This window comes from Apis dorsata, unplaced genomic scaffold (genome assembly GCF_000469605.1).
Source record: "Apis dorsata unplaced genomic scaffold, Apis dorsata 1.3 scaffold_292, whole genome shotgun sequence".
Lineage (NCBI taxonomy): Eukaryota > Metazoa > Arthropoda > Insecta > Hymenoptera > Apidae > Apis > Apis dorsata.
Genome location: NW_006263567.1, coordinates 724,788 through 736,092, shown reverse-complemented (window position 1 = coordinate 736,092; position 11,305 = coordinate 724,788). Strand labels below are relative to the sequence as shown.

At 29.8% G+C, this 11,305-nt stretch overlaps 3 protein-coding genes across 4 annotated transcripts in view; all 3 read right to left on the bottom strand.

Annotated features, from left to right (window-relative positions):
- LOC102678903 (ABC transporter G family member 20) overlaps window positions 1-6,336 on the bottom strand; it is a 37,229-nt gene extending 30,893 nt beyond the window's left edge. Inside the window, exons 1-2 of one of the 2 annotated variants that reach the window (XM_031511147.1) lie at window positions 5,851-6,336; window positions 2,033-2,281 (exon numbers count right to left, since the gene is read on the bottom strand). In XM_031511147.1, the coding sequence (XP_031367007.1) occupies window positions 2,033-2,097 (65 nt within the window). In that variant the 5' untranslated portion in view covers window positions 2,098-2,281; window positions 5,851-6,336. Of the gene's footprint in view, window positions 1-2,032; window positions 2,282-5,850 lie in introns of those variants that run through there. The other variant, XM_006617054.2, reaches the window with a different exon arrangement.
- A 1,977-nt stretch (window positions 6,337-8,313) lies between these two features.
- On the bottom strand, window positions 8,314-9,793 carry LOC102678357 (copper homeostasis protein cutC homolog). Its single transcript, XM_006617049.2, has 2 exons — window positions 9,202-9,793; window positions 8,314-9,132 (listed from the first exon to the last, which is right to left on the bottom strand). Exon 2 carries the CDS (start codon window positions 9,130-9,132, stop codon window positions 8,410-8,412), a length of 723 nt encoding a protein of 240 aa, XP_006617112.1. The 5' UTR covers window positions 9,202-9,793; the 3' UTR covers window positions 8,314-8,409.
- Window positions 9,794-10,184: 391 nt separating this feature from the next.
- Window positions 10,185-11,305, bottom strand: part of LOC102675372 — a 46,721-nt gene continuing 45,600 nt past the window's right edge. The window contains 2 exon segments of the mRNA XM_031511098.1: window positions 10,185-10,901; window positions 11,078-11,211. Coding sequence (XP_031366958.1) covers window positions 10,718-10,901; window positions 11,078-11,211 — 318 coding nt within the window. The 3' untranslated portion in view covers window positions 10,185-10,717.

Genomic DNA, 11,305 nt, shown 5'->3' with positions numbered 1-11,305 from the left:
TATAAATATATATTTATATATATATTTTATATAAAATTATATAAAATAGATAAAATAAAGATTAAATTATGATATGATCGCGTAAATTAATCGCGACTTTGTACATAAAATTATATTTATGTAATGCGCGTATTCGAGCGTCACGCAATGCATGTTGTGTCTTCGATAATTATCAGTCTATACTCGTTTTTATGTTAACGAGACACATGTTGTGAATTATGCTAATTTACCCCTAAGTTCATCACGTAACAGAAATGGTAAGCGTGGTGCCATCTCTCGAGATGTCTTTATACTTCTTTCCTTTTCGTTTCTTCAACAGTAATCGGTACATAAGGGAACGACAAACAGTAATTTGCAATCAATGATCAATGTGTTATTCTTAATTACATTTGAATAGATGCATACACGCACTTTGAAATTTAATGATGCAACCATACCATAACTTATTATTTTTCCGTCTAAATGATTCATTAATTTCTATCATCTTTAACAGGAGATCCTTCCATAATAATCTCAATTATTGAATCATTCTATTAATCTATTATTTTTTTCTACGACTATGACTAGAATAAAATGTAAAATACCGTATCTAAGATATGTCACGCAGAAGCCTATTCTTTGGCTTTGGTTATGATTCATCGTTAAAAGTTAAAGAATAGAAGTGTTACTCATCAATCTAAAGATGATAATAATTTTTATTAATTAACTCAGCCTCCTTACCGAAGAAAAAAACTCTAATTAATAGGCAATAAAAATATATTCAATGAGAAAACGAATAAGTTTGATAAAAAATTGAGCATATAATTTCGTACAAGAGTTCACGCCTAGAGATTCTTCGCAAAAGAGAGATCGATGTTAGATCAATCTGACATAGAGAGGATGCGTTTGTCGCGATCGTTCGTGTGTTTTGCCTACATTTTACCCTTTCACTGTGCAATGATAAAACGAAGCAGCCACAAGCGGACGAGCCTATTCATCGCGACTCCTCGTCGGCCACTTTCACGCGCGATTGCGAACTCGAGGATCGAAGTAGCTTCGTACCAGTGTGTGGTGCTCTTGCAAAATTTGCCTCGCGCTTTGTGCGCCATTTGTTGGCCGACTTTTTCGAAGTCTCCACGACTTTTCACTCTCGTTAGAAATTTTTTGATACACACCGTTTCCTGTGTCTTCGATGCGTCTCCATAGAACTTTTTCCATTTTCTTCCAATTTCCTCTACGATGAAAGATTTCCACTGATTTTGGAAATCATAGATAAAGAATAAATAAAAGAAATCAAAGATTTCTTCGACGAAAAATGTAAAATGTAAGAGAAGAATCAAGATTCACGGAGCAGAATACGATTTTTCCGCATAATCTATACAAGCGGAATGCAAGTTACCATAAAATCGCCGTATGTATTCAAACAGAATTTGTACATTTCATGCAATCACGTCCTCACAATAAGTTACAAAATCATGGTCATTTCGCGGAAAAAAAGAATATACGTACTTTTTTATGACACTCAGATTATTCTTGCAATTATCGTCATTGTAAAAAACGAAAAAAAAAAAAAAAACAGTTTTATAACAATGTGTGAAAAAAAAAAATAATAGAATTCAGATACAAAAAAAAAAATATTTTACAATTCATAATATTTAATTTTTATCAATTCATGTTAAATAATATAACGTGTTTATACTTATTTCTTTGTATTAATTTATTTTCGCATTTTAAATTATAATATTCTAATGAATTCTAACTAGACGATATTCAAATAAATTCAAAACTTGAATAAAATAACTATATTTCGTTTGTATAGAATAGCTATATTGTGGAATTCCTTCATCGTTCCTGTTAATTGAAAATTGGAGTTATTTTTCCAGCATTATTTTTAGCATTCTTGTGAAATCAATATTAAAATATAATTATTATAACGACCAATATAATCGTAGAAGCTTCGGGTACAAAGTCGAACCATGGCCGGTTTCTCCAATCAACGAAAGCGAAGTAAAAGTGGAAGCGAGCCCAAACAAATTTCAAGCGTATTACTCACGCGGTCTGCACGTCGCTCCAGCTGAACAGCTTCTTCGTCTTTTCCCACTGCTTCTTGTCCTCCATCTCGATCAACGTCCTTTCAGTGGTTTGTATACGAATTAATGGATCTTGGGGAAAGGTATCTTTCGCTGAGATTTTTTTCTTCTCAATGATGACACATCTTTTCTCGTTCGTCTCTCCGATGAAAATTCCTCACCTTAAGCGTATTTTGTTTATATCGTTATATCTCCTAAGTGATCACGGCGCACTGAAAAATCGATGAAACTTAATTAGAATAAAATTCATATTGAGAATTCATTTTTTTCTTCTTCTTAATCATTTTATTTTATGAGTTAAACATAATAATCCGATAAAAAAGATATAAGTATATTTAAAATATCGGAAGATATATTTTTTTAAGATTTTAAAAAAATTTATTTCTGTCTAACATGTCATATTTCAATGATTTGCAATGCAAATATTCATCAATAGTAAAAAAAAAAAAAAATAGGCATTTTATAGGTTTTTTTTTTTTTTTTCTTTTTGTTAAATTTTTGCATTGCAAATCATTGAAATATGACAAGTTAGACAGAAATAAATTTTTTTAAAATTTTAAAAAAATTTATTTCTTTCTAACATGTCATATTTCAATGATTTGCAATGCAAAAATTTAACAAAAAGAAAAAAAAAAAAAAATAGGCATTTTATAGGTTTTTTTTTTTTTTTAATTATATGGAAACACGCAAATGATTTTTTTAGACATTTTAAGGACATTTTACGAATTTATAATATAAATGCAAACAAATAGTTTTCCAATGTCTCGTTAGTTAAAAAATAAATTATCTTCATTGATAATATCGTTGCAACAGGAAAAAAATTTAAAAATTAAATTTTAAAAAGAGAGATTTTTTTCTGTTAGTCAGAAAAACTTAAATGTATAGCCTTTCTGATCAAAGTGTACCGATCTCTAAATTATGTCTAGAAACCAATATTGTTTCTCCACGCTTTCGTAAACCCAGAAAAGCAATCCGTTTCTTCGAAGGATGCATAAGCTCCGTGGAAAGAATCGCGTGCCCATTCATGACAATAGCGAAAAGTGAAACTGTTTTACAGCGACGAGTATATCTTGCGAGTAACTTCATATGTTTTAAGTCATTATGAAGAAAGCGTGCTGTATAACAATTTGTCAGTAGAATAGAAAATGTGACTAAAAATAGCAAGCATTTTCTTTGGCACATTGTTATCTTAAAAAAATACAAAGTTTCTTGAAGTACAAGGAACTTACAACTTCAGAAAGTTTTACTTGAGAGAATGAGAATTCCGCCATTTTTTGAATTGTTAATTACTCTAAACATGTTTTCTTATCGTCTATAAATATCAAATATATTAATTGTAAAATTAGTGTCAAAGTAAAAAAATATAATATCTTATCATATCTCACGCAAGATTAAAAAAGTGGAAATCCTCAGATCTTTTAAAAATTTAAGATCTTTTATAAATTTCAAAGAAAGAATTTTGTTATGGTGAGCGATGATAGAGATCGTGATCGCTTGACCGTGAAATCCATAAAAAGATCTTTGATCCAGAAACGATGGAAATCGAGAATCTCGGTCGAGTATCTTCCTTCAAGCGAATTTTCGCATTGAGATCGTATGCTATTCTTCAAAAACTTCATCGCATATATTTAAATATAAATTTGATCGTATCTTAATTTCATTTATATTGATTAACGGATTGAAATAAAAGAAATTCTGTCGAGATTTAAATTTTAATTTCGAGATTCAATCAGATTTAATCATGGGGTTGGAATCTAACTATTCAAATAATAGTCCTATTACAATTACCAATACCATACACGTCATTGACCGCGCAAGAAAGTAGAGCTTCCGTCAGTCTAAGCGGAAGTGCTACGAAAATGCTTGTTATTGCGATCGATGTTGTTTGATTCGGTCTGCTTAATATTCAGCAGACTGTATTTAGCTGCATTTAGCATTAATTAATATATTTTTCATCGAAATTCATTTGCTTAATATACAATATATAATATAATATAAACATTATAAGATAAATATTTATTATAAAATTATATTTAGAAAAAAAATATAATTGAATGATTTAAAAAATAATAGAATATAAATAACTTACTAATTGCTAATTCTATAATTTAATTTTATTATCATATTCAAAAAACATTAATTATGAATATTATTTTCACTGTTTATCGAACAATAAAATTTTGGAATAATTTAATTTTATGTTCAAGAAATTTATTTGAAACTCTTTAAATCAAATACTATCGTGCATTTCGGTCCTTTCCGCATAAAGATACATGCTTGTAATACAAAGTAAATAATTGGCTATCGAGTCAGGTTGACGAAGTTCTACGAAATAAAGAGTAACGATGAAAGTTCAACATAAAACAATGTAAAGAAAATAAATATCGATAATTTAATCTAATAATCAGTATCTCATAATTAAAATAGTACCTTAACGTGTCTCAGTAAAAATATTATCCATCAGCCATTTATGAGCTTTCATTTAATTCTACTTAATATTTACTACGAGATATCAGTAAATTAAAAAAAACGAAAAAACGAGAAATGAAAAACGAGAATACTTGAATTCTGCGCAGTGATACAATGATCTAACGCAGTTTACGTATCCATGCATGTTATGTGAAAGTATTGCACGTGCGTCACATAACATGCTTTAATTACTATTCTGTACTGTTCGACAAATTCCATTTCATCTTACATAAAACTGGTAAAAGTCGAGATTTCGTTCTTTGGTGTTACGCGTCATCATCGAGCAACAGTTTGAAAAGAAGAAATAAGAGTACCGTTAGACACTGTGAACGGATTCAAGGAGTCTGGTATTGGCTTTCTCAATTCACTCACGCCACGTGGATAAACGACACGAACGATGAAAATACGTGATAGAAATGCATCTCTCGTTCTGCACACGTAACCTGGATTATTCAAGTTAGAATCAGGTTGCTCGTATTCGAAAAATCGAAAGTTATTTTATCTATTAAGATAAAAAACTGTAATATTTTTGAAAAATATGCTTTTGAATCAATTAGAATTGTTAATGACACGAAAATATCGTAAACGATGTAATTATAATAATAATTTAACAGATAACTTTCAAAGTTTTGAGAAATATCGATGAATTTTTGAAAAATAAATTATTGATGAAGTATTTGATTCTTATTATCAAATCATAACTTACAATTTACCTTCTATCTGTCGGTATTAAAGATCATATTCAACGGATTCAATATGATTTATTGTGTCAAATATAGTATTTGAGAGGGTCTATTGTATTGTAGTTCGATGTACATAATTATTTATTAAGATTTATAATATAAGGATTTTGAAAAGAATCTATACTTTTAAAAGTAGGTCAACTATAATATATCCGACAGAAAGTTTTGTAAAATATTACGAAAGTTTGGGAAATTTTTTTATAACGTTGCTAGATATATAACGAGACTATACATACATATGCTCTTTGTGAATTTGATACTCGTACGACTTTTCCTCGTTATACTTCCTCGATTTCAACTGTCACCTCTTTGATTTCATAAGATTAAGCACGCGTATGCGTTGTATCATGAATGAATATGTCATACTGTTTTTTTTTTTAAGTTAAATGGGAAATGTTAAAACATTTTGTTTTTCCATAGACTCGAAATATATTATGTATTGTCTCCATATTTGCAAAGAATTGAATCTCGAATAGATCAGACAACGATTTCTCGTGCGATTTCTATACTAAGATTTTATATTGTGCAATTATGCAATACAATTTATTTTAAAATATTAACAAAATTACCTCTGTGATATTGTCGTTTACAAATCTGCTTATATATACTTCAGCAAATTCTTATGAAAGCTCTTGATGTATGGTGAATAATATAATCGTGTCTATATTTTAGACAAAGATTTTCGTAAATTCTTGATAACACATGTATGATATAACGATATTTGTACTTTTTAACATGTCTACGCACAATATATAATCAAAGGATTCACACATAAATAGAAAAAAATGTTTCTCGATATGAGGTTACGAACACAGTCACACACTAAATAATAATGTGAAATAATCTTGCATTTCTGTATATAATGAGTGACGAAAATGCATTCCAAATCGAATTCGAATGTTTCTTTGTGTTATTGTAGGTTACACAAAGAGAATTATGGATCACTGTGAAAGAAGACAAAGGGAATTAAAACGAAATGAAACTATATCGCAGTCACAAGGAGGAAGAAGGACGAGGTCGAAATGCGCAAATGATGACAACCGAACCGTTTGAACGTCTTTCTCGCACTGAGAGACGAATCCAGTTGAGCAATAATACAGCCACCAGACAACCAGTAGAGTGTCACGCACTAACACATTCTCTAGGCCAACGTACCTTGCAGGGGTATATGCGCGCGCGTCTTGGCGGTAAATACACTCTCCACCGGTCAACTTCATGGGCGCCGGCGCAGTTGGTAGCATTGCTAGAAAAAACGACCCCTTGATCCTTCGTGCCAGATTCCAAAGATCATGTTTTTCTCTATCCCTTCTACAAGTAAGTAACTAGTTGACCGACTTTAAACTATCCATTGCTTATTATTCGATGTGATTGATTTACATAGGACTTTCAGATTGTGAGTGTCTTTTTATCTAACTCAATAATTCCTGATATTTAATTGGACCTATTGATTGACTGAATTGTCATTGCGCGCCATTTGATTTGTGGTAAGTGTTTAACCTCATTACTGATGTTTCACATAATTTGATATCATTGTCTTATTAAAAAATGTTAATCGTGCTTGAGATTTCTTTCACAAATTTTATATCTTTCATAAATTTTATAGAATGATTAAAATCTATAGATAAAAAATCGAAATTTCTTACGAAATTACATATTAATGTTAGGTTTTGAAACATTTATTTTCTTCTCGTTTACATCTATTTTTTGAGGCTATTTTCAAATTCATGTTCACTGACGCCAATGTGCACACGCGCGATCCTTATGATTGCACCATGAAACTTGTACATATGCGTTACAAATGTACATACATGGATTCTGACTTCGTATTTGTTTTTTTCACATATACACGTTTAAAGTAGCTTTCGATTTTACATATCGTTGGGCGGGTATGGGTTTGTATGCGTGTATATACGCACTTTTCGCCATGATATGTCGTAAATCGAAAGTGCGCAGTCTACAGTTGATCGTTAGTGCCGTTATTTTCCGTGTGCAAGGACCCCTTATGCATTGAACTGTTGCGCAAACTTTTGCAATTCCAAATTGGTCGCAAAGATATTTACCGCGAAATTATTGCATTGCTTGCGACACTTGTCTTTCTTGGATAATTTGTGAAAAGCTATCGTCATGATATTATGCAATCGATCACTTCCGATTTAAAATATAATCTTTCGCGATCTTTTATCAACATGTGATTCTGCGACAGAATATATATAGAAATTGAAATAGAAATTTATCTGATTTTTTATTTTTTAATTTTAAAATTATAATATAATATTTAACGACATATTAAATATAGAATAGTGTTGTAGGATAATAAAAATCAATTAGTTTTGAAAGAGTAACGATGTTGAAGTGAAGATTTCAAAAGGAAAATCTCGACGAGTCAACTTTCTGTTTGCCCTATATGCATAAAAAAGAAGTTCGAGATAATTTCATCAATTGTGAATCATCGAATAATTGTTACCTATTATTTACGACATGAAATAAGCAATCTCATGCATAATTTTTAACACGTAATATAGATTCCATTTATGTACAAGTACTATGAAACGATTACAATTTAAATATGGATGATAATGACATTTTCTGAATTTATTGTGTAGTAAGAATGCATTTGTATTCTGAGGATATATGCTATAATATCATACGTAAATTTGAGCTAAATAATTATATTTTTATAAAATTTAAATGAAAGCATAATAATATTTTGCAACTTTTTTTAAAACTAATATTGTGATTAAATATATCTTATTCAATTAATCTGTTTGCGAAATTACATCACTAGATGAATATGTAAATGCAAAAGTTGTTCCAAACATTAATTAAAGAAATATATACTCTCTCTATATTTATGTCAATGTATTTTTTCTCGTTTCGAATCGTTTTATTATAAAATAAAAAGACAATTTCCAAATAATATTTAAATTTTAATATTTTTTTTTTATTAAATTAAATTAATATACAAGAATATAAATTTCTTATAAATAAATAGTAATAATAATCTGGTATTGTATTTTTTGGTTAGAATTTAATTTTTTATCGAGAAACCAGTTATATAAAGAAACAGGTTCGTGACTTCAAGCAAAATATTCTTCGATTTAAAAATGCATAGTCTATCACCGTGAACACTATATAGTATTCAGTAAAATTCGAACCATTTCTCGCACTAATTCTTTGTCAGTCATTGTGATGTAAGTTTCTCTATTAGCACCAATTTTAACTTTATTTATACCATACGGAATTACCACCTTTTTCTTAGCTGATGCATGAAATTCTTTCGCACCAGATATCATCTTTATTTTCAAGATATTTTTATTAGTAATACCAGAACCTGGCATCACGATTATTTTGTTTTGAGCTTCTTGAACGAGCTTTTTTATCAATTCTAATCCTTCTTCTGCGGTATCTTTTTGTCCAGAAGTTAGAATTCTCTCGAATTTCAAATCTATTAATATTTTCAAAGATTTTAAGGGATCGTTGACTTCGTCGAAGGCTCGATGGAAGGTTACTGGTAATGATTGAGCAGCGGAAAGAATATCTTTGCAAGATTCCACGTCGATTTCATTATCTGACGTTAATGCGCCAAAGACGAAACCATTAGCACCGTAATTTTTTAATATTTTTAAATCCTGTAACATGACTTCCATTTCTTCTTTCGTGTATACGAAATTTCCGGAACGTATTCGAAGCATAGCATAAATTGGAATAGATGAAAAACTTTTAATTTTTTGTAAAAAGCTAGGAGTGGGTGTTAAACCACCTTCTGAAAGGGCGGAACAAATTTCGAGTCTCGTTGCACCACCTTCGATTGCATTTTTCGCTGATTCTAAAGAATCTATGCAAATTTCCATCTGAAATATTGAATGTATTGCACAAGAATTTATAGAAAGTGATTTAAATAATGATAATTGAATGCTTACTGTCTGTTGGAAAGTGTTGCCAATTTCTCAGAAAATATAATAAAGTCACTAGCTGCTTATGTCTAGGGATAAGTGAAGAAGTAATGTTATCACAATGTGATGAATATTTTGTTTCGAAAATGTCACTTTATTATTTATCACTACAGTTAACATTGAAGTTAGAACAGATTTTGTGATTGTGATCAATATTTATTGAATCGAAATAAATGAAAAGGAACACAATAAATGTAAATAAGAAATGCACATGGAGAACACTGATGTATTAATACGATTACTCTGCCATCTGCAGAAATATACTGAACTATTTGTCAAATTTATAGAAGATAAACAAGATATCTTATCTCAATGTATAAAGTATATTTATTTATAGAATAATTTAATTAATAAAAAGATGATTAAACGGAACTATATTGGAAGGTATAAATTTGATAATTACATATTTGATTATTAAAATAGCACACTGTTTTAAAATCAATGACTAAAGCAATCAATATTATTATTAAAATTAACACAATTGTTGCTTTAGATATATTTGTACAGTAAAATATTATTAATATTTCTAATTCAGTATTTTTCTTATATGATTAATTATTTTATAGCAATTTATTAATTTATAACAAAAATCCTTTGTACAATAGATATACCTAACCTACTTAATTATTTGCACAAAGAAAGTCAAGCACATGAGATTTTTTAAACAAGTAGTTAAAATATCTGATTACTACTGATCTTTTAAGGATCTTCAGTTTTAAATCTCAGGAAAGGATTTCTCGACTTTACATTTGGTATGTTATTTTTAAAATTATTCAAAAGTTAATATTCTTTATTTCTTTTCAATAATTTGCATCTTTTATCGATGCTGTTTAATTTAAACATATATATTTGTATGAGTTTGCTTATTTCTTTTCAGAAAAAAGAAATTGTTAACTAACAATTCCAATAATCTGTTTAAAAAGAGGTAAATGAATGGATGACACAATATGTATTATAAAGCGCAATGAAATTCTGTATTATACAACATATATAATAAAATAATACCAAAAGTTATAGAAGTAAAAAATAATAATATTAATATTAATAATAATAATAATAATAATAATAATAATAATAAAATAATATTAATATTAATAATAATAAATGTAACAAATATTTAAGCGGAATTTATAATAGGGCATTGGCAATAGGGATCTAGAAGTCTAAAAAATAAAATACTTAAAATGACAGAGCAAGGAATAGGGAGGACGTGAAACGTCTTAAAATCCTCGTCGCGATTCTTGTCGATTAAAATATCATAATCAACGCACGATCAGTCGCATAAGTCGAGAGGAGGCTAAAACGATTTATCGATCGATTCGCAAATGGCCTGGCAATCATCTTTGGAAAATTGAAAATATCCAATGGATTTTTCTATGCCTGACCAATTCTGGCTTTATTCGACATTACAGCCTTCCAAGGCTTTTACGTTTCATTCTTTCTTTTTCCTTTCTTCTTCTTCGTCTAATTACAACTCGCAAAATCAGAGATCGCCATTCGATACTGCGATCGGCGATGGACTCGTCGGATTGCTCGAGCTGGTCGTCCATTTATTCTTGTGTGGATCCACGCCGAAACCTTCATCGTAATTACCTCGTGTGATGAACAGTTGTTTGAAATGTGGGATGCAGTAGAGTTTACCATTATTTAAGGTGAACGTGTCCATCCTGTTTGGGAAAAAAAAACCATCGTTTATTTGATTGTTCCATTTATAGATTTTGTATCGGTTGGTGCTGCAGGAAAAGAAAAGAAAAGAGAAAAAAGAGGGGGAATATGGTCTGTTACGAGGAAGAAGAAAAAAAAAAACAGAGAGATAAAGTCTCAGGGAAGATTGTAACGTTACCTTAACACGCAATTGCACTGCAGACACCGGAAGCACTGTTTGTGAAATATTTTGTTATTTGTCTCCACCTTTTCTAGGGGGTACACTTTCTTTTCGCAGCTCTCGCACACGTCCGCGCAGCTCGCCTGAATCTCCTGCGTCGATTTTAGATTGGAAGAAAGCAAAATAAGTGAAATAAAAAAGTGCTGGATGAAAAAAAAGTGATGGGTCGATAAGGAGAAGAGATGA

Coding starts and splice junctions, on each gene's coding strand:
- LOC102678357 (XM_006617049.2), bottom strand. CDS start 9,132: ATGGAAATTTGCATAGATTCTTTAGAATCAGCGAAAAATGCAATCGAA.